Genomic DNA, 13,291 nt, shown 5'->3' with positions numbered 1-13,291 from the left:
AGGATATTTATCAACCATCCACTCACAAAATCTCAGTAGCATTCCTCCACCAGTGATACCCCCAAAACGTCCTTTACCTCTCAGTCTCTAAATAACCCAGGGCAGGGAATAGACATCTTTGGGGAAAAAAACTACTGCTTTACACAAACCTACCTTTACTAATTAAGAACTGAACAGTACAAACATGACCAGCTCTTGCAGCTTTCATTAAAGGAGTCCTTCCACCTTCAGATTCATGTTCCTATTAAAGAAAACATAATTTAATTGCTAGTGAATAGTTGTTCTTTTTCATGAATATCAAAAGGAAAAGAGTTGGACTAATTTCTGAATCTCAATATATTAAATATCATGCTTTGAAACAAATTAAGGAATACATCTTTAAATTTTAAAAATCCCAAATTAGAAACATGTTCTACAGATATAATTTAAGAACTGAAGTTACATTCATGTGATTCTGACGCCCTCATCTAAATCCATCTGGGTAATTTTTCCTTCTCTACCAAAGCACTGTGTAACTTGAACCGTGAATGGCCCTCTAACACAGCCCTCTCCAATCAGCATCATCGGCACTATCCTGATCCACTCCAAGTGCTCTTCCTTTTGTTAGTTTGTATCCTACCCATATGAATTTCCGCAGTACATCATTTCCTTCTTTACAGACATCCCATTAACTCCATGTTACCTTATATGAAAACATCAAAGTTAATGATCTAATATCCGGAAAACCACCAATTATAAGGTGTTACTAGAGATTTCAGGGTCTCAAAAGGATGGAGAATCTACTGCATTCTTGTGATGGCTGAGAAACTGAGAGCACTATTAGAGAAAGTTTCAGATCTTAGAATATAAAGGTCGGAGAAAAAAATACAGTTTATAAAGCATTATATATATATATATATATATATGTATATATATATATAAACATTCACATCTGATTAATAACCTGATTTTTCTCTTAAGCCATACACTAAGTTATTTGAATTGCAATGAACTAATAAACAAGATTACATTGCTGTATGTTTCACAACTACTGTGGTAAACACTGGAAATATAGTTCTTAAGCTGAATAAATACAAAATCTAATTTACAAGAAATATGCACACAACTAACAAGAGTATAACGTGTGTCCTAACTGCTTCAAGAGCTGTACCAACACATGCAAGACACAACAATAATCCCATTTCTAGTTTCACGCTTTCCTTCCATAAATGAGGAAAGAGAAATGAAACAATGTTTACAAAACTGATCAATGGAGTCTTTTCTTGCTCGCATGTATGAATTTTTGTCATAAACTATGATCTTTTACAGGAATACAAATTTGCTTATTAATCTCAGCCCCACGAAAATACGGTTACTTAAGTTTTAACTACCTTTCCATGTCTCACTTCTATTCCCTCAAATGCTAAACTGGAAGAGTATGATCCCCATACATGTTTGCTTTTGCTTCCCTACCTCTCAGGCTGTGCTCACACTATTTCTTCCAACTGGAATATCTCTTTCCTCAAAACAGTGCCCTATCTTTTTTAAACCTTACCCAACCCAAAATACAGTATTCTCGGATGACTTCGTGACCTCTCCTGAGCTTCTCTACTGTCTGTACTTTATCTCTTTATAATCTACCATACAATGACTTCAGTATTACATCCTTTCTACAGAATTATAAGTTGAGTGAAAAGACTACTTATTAAATACTTACCTTCCAAAAATAACGAAGTACCTAAGAAAAAATTAGTTTGTACTAACACATTAATGTAAAATTTCCCTTTTATTATGGAGAACAAGGGGTAATAGATTGGATAACCCTGCTATCAAGAATAATAATAACAGAACCCAAGCAATGTGGAAAGAAAATATGCCCAAAAGAGAAAAAAATGGCAAAAAGGCCAACCAAAAATTAGAAGAAACACTTTTGTCTAATCTCCTAGAGTTTTAAATTAATTTCTTGTCTTGGTTTTAAGTATTAGGATTTTAAAAAAGTAACCTAGCTTACCAGATCTGCTCCTGCCTGAAGTAGGACATCTGCTACATCAGTGTGACCATTTTCACAGGCGTACGTTAGTGCCGTATCCCCAGTTGCTGTTGTAGCATGAACATTAGCTCCTGTGGTAGTATTAAACAATACAGAGACTTAATAAAAGAACCATAAGACATACATGCTGGACACAGAATTTTTTTTTTTTAAGATTTTATTTATTTATTTGACAGAGATCTCAAGTAGGCAGAGAGGCAGGCAGAGAGAGGGGAGGAAGCAGGCTCCCCGCTGAGCAGAGAGCCAGATGCAAGGCTCGATCCCGGGATCCTGGGATCACGACCTGAGCCAAAGGCAGAGGCTTTAACCCACTGAGAAACCCAGGCACCCCAGGACATAGAAATTTCTTCTACATAAGTCACATCTCCTCAAATAGCCCTATCCACTTCTAGAAACAGAGAATATTATCAGCATTTTAAAAGCAAGAAAAAAACATAAATAATTACTGCTTGAAATTAAAACTATAGATACTTCAAACTTCATAAGGTAAATTATTTATGCAGAATACACACAACAGTTGACCACATTTTTAACATATTTTAAATACACATTCAGTGTGTAAGAAAAAAATTATTTGCATTGTAACATTTTTATTTAAATAAATCAAGTAAAAACTCCTCCCAAATGCAAACATGCCTACCTGCAGCTAATAAGTATTTAACTAACTCCAAATGACCTTCTTGAGCTGCTTCCATTAAAGGGGTAGAACACCCTAGTTCAATATCAGCTCCTGCCTTTATCAGAAAATCTGCCACTTCCAGAAAGCCTCCACAGCAAGCCAGAGTCAAGGCGGTTTCTTGAGTTTCTTCTGTCTGCGCATTGATATTAGCTCCTAGAACAAAAATTCTAATTATTTTAAGAAAGTCATTAACTTATTTCAATAAGCAAAACATGTTTCCTAATAACTATACTTCAAAAATGAACATCTGTATTATTTTACTGTTTATTTTCCTAAATAATAAAATGCTTCTCCCCTAAAGAGGTAATTACAAATTAAAGAAAATTATTAAAAATATACCCACGAGTCCATATTTGATGCACACAGCTTCAGGAAGATTTATTCAGCCAGAAGGTACAAACCGGGTGATAAAAGGACTTATTTAGAAAAATAAACTACACTCCCTTGTTATAAAGATTCAAAATTAATGATGATGATGATGATGATGATGTTAGCTAACATTTAATACACTATTACTATTTGCCAGGTAATATTTGAAAGCATTTTACATGTTTTTATTGGCTCCATTTCACAGCTAAGGAAATGGAGATTCATTAACTTGCCCAAGGCCACAACAACATTATCATTATCAGTACTATCACCATTCACCATAGAATACTTCTTTTTTTTTTTTTTTTTAATTTGACAGAGAGAAAGATCACAAGTAGGCAGAGAGGCAGGCAAAGAGAGAGGGGGAAGCAGGCTCCCTGCTGAGCAGACAGACCGATGCGGGGCTCTATCCCAAGACCCTGAGATCATGACCTGAGCCTAAGGCAGAGGCTTAACCCACTGAGCCACCCAGGCGCCCCACAGAATACTTCTTATATTTAATTTTGTTATCTATAGGGTTGTTGTGAATGTTTATATATATTATATATAAAGATTTTTGAACGTTGTTTGTCAAAGAGTAAACAAAAGGTTAAGAATTTGCCTAAAATTACAAAATTGGCAAGCACTGGAGCTGTGATTCAAATGTAAAAAGTATGCTACAAAACCTCTGCATTTAAAGTTCTAGACAATACAGTTTTTAAAAAATTTGCCACTCTTCTTAAATTTGTCCAAACAAAACCTTTACTACTAAAAGAGATTATAAAACTTGGCTACAAATATACAGAGAGATAGGAGATTTCTTCTAAAGGTATCTTACTTTTTAAAAAAAAAATTTTTTTAATATGTTAGTCACCATACAGTACACCAGTTTTTGATATAGTGTTCCATGACTCATTGTTTGCATGTAACACCCAGTGCCCCATGCAATCCATGCCCTCCTTAATACCCATCACCAGGCTCACCCATCCCCCTACCCTCCTCCCTTCTAAAACCCTCAGTTTGTTTCCCAGAGTCCATAGTCTTTCATGGTTCATCTCCCACTCCGATCCCCCACCCCCTTCATTTTTCCCTTCCTTTTAATGTCCTCTATGCTATTCCTTATGTTCCACAAAAAAGTAAAACCATATGAAAATTGCCTTTCTCTGCTTGACTATTTCACTTAGCATAATCTCCTCCAGTCCCATCCATGTGGAGGCAGAAGCTGGATATTAAACCTTTCTGATCACTGAGTAATATTCCTTTGTGTGTATGGACCACATCTTCTTTATCTATTTGTCTGCTGAAGGGCATCTCAGCTCTTTCCACAGTTTGGCTACTTGTGGACATTGCTGCTATGAACATTGGGGTACATGTGCTGCTTCTTTTCACTACATCTGTATCTTTGGGTAAATACTCAGTAGTGCATTTGCTGGATCATAGGGTAGCGCCATTTTTAATTTTTTGAGGAACCTCCACACTGTTTTCCAAAGTGGCTATAGCAACTTGTATTCCCACCAACAGTGTAAGAGGTTCCCCTTCTCCAACACTTGTTGTTTCTTGCCTTGTCAAAAAATTTTCCCATTCTAACTAGTGTAAGGTGGTATCTCAATGTGGTTTTGATTTGCATTCCCTGATGGCTAATGGTGATAATGTTTTTTTCATGTGTCTGTTAGCCATTTGTATGTCTTCATTGGAGAAATGTCTGTTCATGTCTTCTGCCCATTTTCTGAGTTGATTATTGTTTTGGGGGGTGGTGAGTTTGAGAAGTTCTTTATACCTCTTGGCTGTCAGCCTTTTGCCTGTTAAACTAAAGGTACCTTAATAATGCAAAATAAATGTGTCACTTTTCCCAAACATAAAGTCCACTGTGTGTTGACTCCTTGACAGCTTCTTACAAATGCATTCTTGCATTCTCATCACGTCAGTACTTATGGTAGGACTGCCCACATTTTGTTTCATGAAACACTAGATACCTTAAGTATTTATTAATAAGTGTTTATCCCCAAGAGGAATTCTCTCAATATATTACTTTGAGAAATGCTAAATCTCTTATATGCCCCTACATAATCTACCACCCTAAGTCATCCCCAATTCTGTCTCTACTCACAAAGCACACGATATCTGTAAGCTTTATATTAAAAAAGTCTATCTGGTTTTGTTTTGCACAATTCAGAAGCTATTTTTCAAAGCAAATACCTTTTCATTCATTTTTGTGACAACTTCTCATTACAAATCTACTAGAAAGATGAAACAAAGAAACCCAATTTTATAATATTGCAATCTTACATTTTAAATATTTGTGCTTTAGTGTTTTCACTGGTATGGTTACCTTGGCCTAGAAGTAATGCCACCATTTCTTCATGTCCTTCACGAGCTGCTTCCATCAGTGGTGTATAACCTTCATCATTGACCTCTTCCAGGCTAGCTCCTCTTTCAATGAGTAAAGCCGCAAGTTCCACATGACCACCACATGCAGCCAAAGTCAATGGTGACTCAAATGAATCAGCAGGCATGTTCACTTGGGCACCACTGTCAAGAAGTAACCTAGCTACTTCAACATGGCCATCCTAATTACAATGCAATTAAAAAAATTAAATCAGCACCATTAAAAGAAACATTAAAAATGTGAACACTTCTCAATTACTATACAACGAAGGTTTACTAATCTCCATTCAAATAAGAATTAATCTACATTTAACTGTTGAGAAAACAAGTATTAAGTAAGACCATCTATATGTCTGTGGCATAGACCATGAAACAGAGATTGAGGCTATGAAACTTGTAGAACAATAATACCTCCCTTCAATCAAGAGGGAGAAAAAAGACATTAAGTACATGTAACAAAAGACTACTATGAAACAACACCAGCACTGCACAATATATACTTAAATGCTACATGGATAAAGCTTAGAAAGGGAAAGCAGTATTTGTGTAGAAACCTCAAGGAGAAGCAAACTTTTGATTAGATAGAAAAAGAAAAATCCAATACTTTTTGGAGCCGGCAGAGAATTTAGATGATGTGTTAGGGGAAAGGAAACACAATTTGTACACAGTACTTCCTTTTGTTGTTCAACATTCAAATGCCAGTGAAAATTAAAGGAAAAAAGAATACTCTCTATCTTCTGTCTCCTTTGCTAGTCTCCCTTTCCCACAACTTTCCTAACTATAGGCAACTCCAAGGCTCCTTTTTCTTTTTCACCTTTGATGTGATTTTTCCTTGTACATATTACCTTACAGACATTCCATCTTCTTCTGAACATGTCACACCCATTTTTACCTCTGTACTTGCCACACTGCACAACTTTAATGCCCTATTAAAATGGTTACTTTGTGTTCCTATTGCTCAGAATTTTCTCCCTCCATCATTAACTCCTGAATTTCTTTTAAAAACCACCTTAAAATCCCAATCTCTTGGCCACTACCAGTATCTTTCATCTACTTATAACACTTCCAATACATGCTGATTAGGTCTACAGAATGCTCCATTTTGATTTCTTAATCTACATAGTTCTCTAGTGGTTGTCACAAGGATGTTTTAAGTTCCTTACCATGGGGATGTTACTGATGTGTTTTAAATACATGACATTATTTAACGCTCACAACAACCCAAGAGAAGGATATTACCCTAATTTTAACAGATGAGAACTTAAGACCCTCAAAGAAAACTCATGTTTCTGCAAAGGATCATTTATTAAGGCAAAAACTGGCATGGCTCATTCAAGTCTTAATTAACTATCTGGTATTTTAAAAAATTACTAATTAAAATTTAACATCCTTTCATTGAGAGAAGAAACTTAAATTCATTTGGGGCCTTTTTCTATCTTTGGCATATTTTTCTCAAAATCAGCCTATAATGTTATTCTGATTCATTTCTGTGCCACAAATCACAGACTAAGATACAGCAGTTTAAATAAGAATACTATTATTACCTGTTCCTAAGTATAAACCCTAAAAAGAAGTTCTTAAAAAAGAAATTAAGGGCTCAGAAAAGACCATACATAGATGGGGAATTATGTTACACCAATAATAGTCTAATTTCCAAATTTTCATTTTTCATTCAAATTTAAATTGTCAATTTGATGAACATGCTCTTAGTATTATGTGCATACTTTGCAGATTATATTCTTCTTACTATCCCTAATTAACTTTTTAAAAGTTGCTTTTTGTGCCAACTGCGTAATACCAGCATAGTTATGTGAGAATGAGAAAATAAAAGTAGTGCTGTAAAGCTCCAGAAAGTACCTTTAATAGAAAGAAGTTAACACTACACAACTGGCTCTGAATGCTATTGATAATTCAGATAGCTGAGGTTCTGCTCTATAATAATAAATCTATGATAAACAAATCTTTAAACTCAAGGAAAAGGTGCTCGTCATATACTAGCGTTGTCTCTATGAATTATATATAGATATATTTCATGTATTTCACCAGTCTTACCATGCAAGCCTCCATTAGAGCAGTGTGCATTTCATCTGTTTTATGCTCTTGATCTGCGCCTGCTTCCAAAAGAAATCGCACCATCTCTAGATGTCCTAAACCAAAAATGTGTAAGATTATTTTAAAATATTTTATTATTCCAAAAAATGTAAGAAAAAATTTATAATACTTTAAGAATTTATATTTAACTTATAGTAATACATTTATAAGCATAATACTAAAGTCAGCTGCAAACCACCCTCAACTCTAACACATAAATTATACAAGTGATACTTGTAGTTCTACTCCTTACTCTGTTGCCAATACTATAATCCTTGCTGCAAGTGAGTAAAGATGCCATTAAAATCCAAAATCCAGAATATGCCCTCTACCACCTTTTAAGAGCTAGGGCACGCTATATTTATTTATGCCTCAGAACAAATTAACTTTCATGAATTAGTAGCCTGGGATAATAATAACTGAAGTTATTTCTAAGAGGAAATACATTTTAAGTTTCAATTACTAACTCATCAAGTTTTTAAGAATAATCTGTTTATAAATTGGGATTATATGTATCTCTCTCTCTCTCTCTCTCTGAAACCACATCATTTAGTTTATACTTATTCACCTATTTAGATATAAACATACATGCACATACATATATATAATACTCATATATTTATATTTATGCAGTTTCAAATAAACCATATGCTTCAGTTCAAATAAAGACACCTTATCAGTAGTTAAAAAGGCAAGATATTTTTTAGGATTTCAGAACTATGTAAGAAACAGTAGAAAAATGACTATTTTTTTTTCCAACTTTATTTGGAAGGAATTGCAATCAATTCTCAATCAATTAGGACTAAGGGGAAGCAGTGGATGGTACAATCATAAACAACTAAAACTAACTTCAATAAGTAACTGTAACATCTGCCGAATCTTGTTTTTGCTAACTACCTACCTCCCTTTCCTCTCAGTCTTTTTCCCTTCCCAAAGATCCACATCAACGTTCAGTCTCAGCCTGAGTTCTAGCCCTTCCCCATCTCCTCCTTGTCAATCTATATCCTAGAAGACCTCACCCGAAATAGAGGAAAGGGAGAGGGTCCATGGATCCTTGTAAGTAGCAGAGATGTTCTCCACCAGCTCAGTTCTATATCCAGCTTCTAATTAAAGCCTGCAAGCCCCAACCTCAGACGCCCCTTGGAAAGCAGGGTGGGGCTACAAGCAAAGGAGAGAGGGAAGAGTAGTTATATGTAGCCCCATCTCAAAGCTCTTCTGGCCAGCTGGGACCCAATAGTAAAATACAGCCAGTTCCAGGTTCAAAAGTACTTGTGAAAAGGGGAGAGAGCCACCCAATCAATCAGCTTGCCTGGAGAGGCTGTCCCAAGGCTTTAATTCCGCTCCTCCCAATGAAGATAAGCCTCTGCTAATTACCAAACAGTACTGGGGAAGTAAGGGACCTCAGCTGTGTTTCCTAACCATCCTTAATCTGAGACTGTTAACACCAGACAACCGAAAGCAGTTTACATAGAGCATATTTTCACATTTAACTTAAATTTTAGTCATTTATGTTACTTTAACCATGTTTTTAAAGGAAATTATCAGGGGACCTCACACAACCTTGGTCACTGTGAGATAGAACGGAACAAAACACCATCCGAGCCACAACTAGGGTGTGGCGATCAAAGCCTTAGGTGTGTAATTTAAGGAGGTATTCCCTCACAAGCTTGGTGGGGGAAGTGATTCAGCCATTGAGAGTGAGTGCCCGCTTAAATTCTGTACCTTATCTTGTAAGAGTTTTTACTTGGTGCCTCAAGGTCAAGAATTTACCACTTATTTTATTATACAAACATGACAGCTACAGATGGTATGAAACACTGAACGGAATGGCTATGCAGACATAAAATTTACCTTTTAAAAAAGTTCCTTGGTTTATAGTCATTTATCTGTCAAAAAGGTAGTCTGAGAAGCATGTAGTAGCTCTGAGGCTAACTTTAGAATCTAGAGCATTTACTAGCTGAAGAATGAGCAACTTTCCAGACAACTGCCTTACCCTTGCAAAGGACAGCATTTTTCGGTATTACCAGTATTTTCAGGTTGACTAACATCATTTAAAATATCATATACCCCTTTTGTACAGTTAGGTACGTATAGGTAGGTGCTTTTGTCAATTTCAACCAGCTCTTCCTTCTAACTTTATTAAATGTGTTGATGATATTCCAACATTGTTCTTTAAAATTCAAACTCTCCTCACACCACTTTTCATTTCTCAAATCTCCACCTATCTCTTCAGCTTTTCTCCTTCTTAGTGTCATGCGAAATAGCTTAAGCACCTTCTTGTTAATAGAAGCTACTTTTATTGTATTTACTTTTAAACTTACAGGTTAAATACTTCTGGAATCAAGAGGATTCTTTCGTGTGAACCACGCAAAATATTCTGACACAAAAACCATGAAAAATTACAATGCATAATTAGAATCAACCATTTCTGATAAAACAACTGAACCATTTAACAGTCATTTTTCACTGACAATACATTTATAATATTTATATTTCAAACTTTACATATTAAACTCTGAAACATTTTAAACACTTTTCTTTAAGTTAATTACATATAATATTCTATTACCACCTCTTAATTAACTTTTTAATTTAAAAAATGTTATTATGTAAAGTAACAGTCATATCATGTATTTAAAAACTTCATTTTAAAAAGAATGTTTCATGCCGTACCTTTGTAACAAGCTAATGTAAGGGCACTCTCTTTAAATTCATTGGAATGCGTATTAATGCCAGCCCCATTTTCTAGCAGCAATCTGGCTACTTCCACATGTCCAGCACTTCCAGCTTCCATAAGCGGAGTATGACCATTTTCATTATGGTCCTCAATACTAGCACCGGATTCCAAGAGCACCTTTACAACATCTACATAGCCTCCAGCACAAGCATATGTAAGTGCTGTATTGCCTATTTTTATAGAGAAAAACAAAAAGATATTTTATATTTTTAATTATCATGTTCAATTAGCCAGCATATAATACATTAGTAGTTCTTGATGTTGTGTTCAACAATTCACTAGTTGTGTCCAACACCCAGTGCTCATTATACCACACATGCCCTCCTTGATACCCACCACCTGGTTACCCCATCCCTCCACCCCTCCCTTCTGTAAACCTCAGTTTGGCTCATGGAGTCTCGAGTCCCTCATGGTTTGTCTCCCTCTCTGATTTCTTCCCATTCAAGGAAAAACAAAAAGATATTAACATAAAATACTAAAATAAAAAGAGCCTAATTTGTCATCAAGAAAAAACTAAAATGGGAGATGGTAATTTTTTTTCTTAAGATTTTATTTGTCAAAGAGAGAGCACAAGCAGGGAGAGTAGCAGGCAGAGGGAGAGGGAGAAGCAGGCTCCCCACTGAGCTGGGAGCCCAACGAGATGTCAGACTCTAGATCCCACGATACTGGGATCATGACCTGAGCGACAGGCAGATGCGGCGACTACAATCTTAATAAATTTAGATAATACACATAATTCCTTTCCCATTGCCTTTTACATTACTGAAATCAACTCCCAGCTCTTTTCCATTTAATATCAGTGTCAAATATATGTTGAAAATAAATTCACTTGCCATAACTGTACAGTTATAAAAGAACCGAGCAATTCTAAAATTTAAACTTTTCATACGAGAAAAAAAAGTTATGTTCATTCTAACTTTAGAGAAAAGTTTCACATGCTTTATTTTTTGTGATTATAATTATTCGTTGTATGTAGATATATCTCATACTGTCCCTTTAATCATACATAATTGTTTTCACTGAAACTTCAAACACCAGCTAACTATCAAAGCTAAAGTAATTTCAAAAATGTTCCTCTGGATGATAAAAATCTCCCACATTACAAGGGGAAAAAAATTAACATTCTGGGCAAAATAAGGGTTTCTAAAACCCATTCAAACCAGAACCTGTAAGCTCCTAAAAATTATTTAAAATATTTAACAAATCTGGGTCATCTGGGTGGCTCAGTTGGTTAAGCATCTGCCTTCAGCTCAGGTGATCCTGGGGTGTCCCGGGATCCAGCCTCACATTGGGCCCTGCTCAGCGGGGAGTCTATTTCTCCCTTTCCCTCTGCCCTTCTCCATCTGCCCCTACCCCTGCTCCTTCTCACTCTCTCTCAAATAAATAAATAAAATCTTTAAAAATAAATAAATAAATAAAATATTTAACAAATTTGAAAATCTTACATGATGAAGACGCTTAAAATATATTTTCATATAATTTTAGAACTTTCATATAAACCCATCTATGCCCAAGTTTTAAAAAAAATATAAAAGTTTAAAAAAATAAAAGTTTAAACTAAAGTCATGTCCCCCTTATGGGACACAATGTTTTCATAATACTTTCTTGTTCTATAGGCCACAATTTAGTATCAGTAGACAATGACAGACCTGCCTTTCATTCCACAGCCCTCTTGTTCTACCTATCTTCCCTTCCATTGTCCCCTGAGAAATAGGAAATCTGGGTTGGAGCACTGTAGCCCATCTCCAAGAGGGTAGTCCTTCTAACTGAGCAAGCATTTAATTTAATCTAAAAGAACTTTAAAAGACCAAGTGATCATCCTCACACACCAAAGAGGAAAAATTTTATTCAAAATATATTCTATACATTAAACCTAATGCATAGCTTTATGCAAACATGCAGCACTTTGTAGTTAGAGAACTGCCAGAGCTTTATAAGCGATGAATGTCATGTGAAATAATTATTACCAAAGGGTCTTCGTATTTAATGAAACTGAAAAAGAAATATGCATAACCTGTTGAAGACTGTGCATTGACATCGGCTTTATGAGCTAGCAGCAACTTCACAATTTTGACATGTCCTCCATTAGCAGCAGCCATTAAAGGTGTAATGTCACCTTTGATTCCCCTATCTTCCACATTTGCATGCATTGCCAACAAAACCTTATGAAAGAAAAAGGTTAAATGATATTAGAAAATGATATATTCATAACATATGGGACATACTTACACGAACACCCACCTAGTCATTTATAGTGAAAGAGCCAACGACCACAAAGTGTATCTAACAAAACTATTTGTTGAAATGAGCCTAATGGTTGAGTTTTATTATTTTCCTAGTAAGTAGGCCAGATTAAAAAACAAAAACAACCCGTGTGATTATTTTTATCATACGAACCTGTGCAAGCTCATAGTATCCAGCAGAACAAGCTAAACAAAGGAGGCTCTCCCCTTCCTCAGTGTGCTCATTTACACTTCGCCCTTCAATGAGTAACTTTCGCACAGCATTTACATCTCCTTCTGAACAGGCTTCTGCCAAACTGCGGCTATTGGGGAAGAACATTATAATATCAGGATATAAAAATATGAAAAATTACACAGCGTACTGGCTTTTGAGGTAAAAATTCCAACTATGGACACTTCTAAAGAGTCTCTCAACTCCTGGATAAAATCCATCCTAAGAAAAACACTAAATCCAGTGCTATTGATACTCTCTTCATTTCAAATAATAAGTCAATTCTTACATCATTCTCTTGAAGGTCCTGTCACTTCTGGTACTAAAGGCATCCATGGGCAACCTCTTTTCTGTATCTCTATTATTACTACCACCCAGATTCAAGAACATCATGTTTAGCCCAGATTATGGCAAAGTCTCCTGCATAAGCTTCCTGCTGTTACCTTTGTTTTCCTTCAGACTCAACAAGGCAGTCAATGAGATCTTATTTAAAGGAAAGCAGATCATCACGACACTCCTCTGCCCAGAATCCTCAATTTGGCCTCTAATCTCAGTCACTCTAAAAGCC

The 13,291-nt window shown here is 35.6% G+C and overlaps 1 protein-coding gene across 5 annotated transcripts in view; it reads right to left on the bottom strand.

The window, feature by feature from the left end:
- The window catches only part of ANKRD17 (ankyrin repeat domain 17), a 169,544-nt gene that overhangs the window by 65,741 nt on the left and 90,512 nt on the right, over positions 1 to 13,291 (bottom strand). For all 5 annotated transcript variants that reach the window (XM_032842277.1, XM_032842334.1, XM_032842481.1 and 2 more), the window contains exons 4-11: positions 12,667 to 12,814; positions 12,284 to 12,431; positions 10,206 to 10,439; positions 7,494 to 7,588; positions 5,386 to 5,623; positions 2,670 to 2,861; positions 1,991 to 2,100; positions 154 to 241 (exon numbers count right to left, since the gene is read on the bottom strand). In XM_032842277.1, coding sequence (XP_032698168.1) covers positions 154 to 241; positions 1,991 to 2,100; positions 2,670 to 2,861; positions 5,386 to 5,623; positions 7,494 to 7,588; positions 10,206 to 10,439; positions 12,284 to 12,431; positions 12,667 to 12,814 — 1,253 coding nt within the window. The remainder of the gene's footprint in view (positions 1 to 153; positions 242 to 1,990; positions 2,101 to 2,669; positions 2,862 to 5,385; positions 5,624 to 7,493; positions 7,589 to 10,205; positions 10,440 to 12,283; positions 12,432 to 12,666; positions 12,815 to 13,291) is intronic.

The sequence above is a fragment of the Lontra canadensis genome, unplaced genomic scaffold, assembly GCF_010015895.1.
Source record: "Lontra canadensis isolate GAN:19392208 unplaced genomic scaffold, GSC_riverotter_1.0 scaffold1, whole genome shotgun sequence".
NCBI lineage: Eukaryota > Metazoa > Chordata > Mammalia > Carnivora > Mustelidae > Lontra > Lontra canadensis.
Note: the sequence above shows the minus strand (reverse complement) of the source record. Positions and strands in the feature narration are given on the sequence as shown.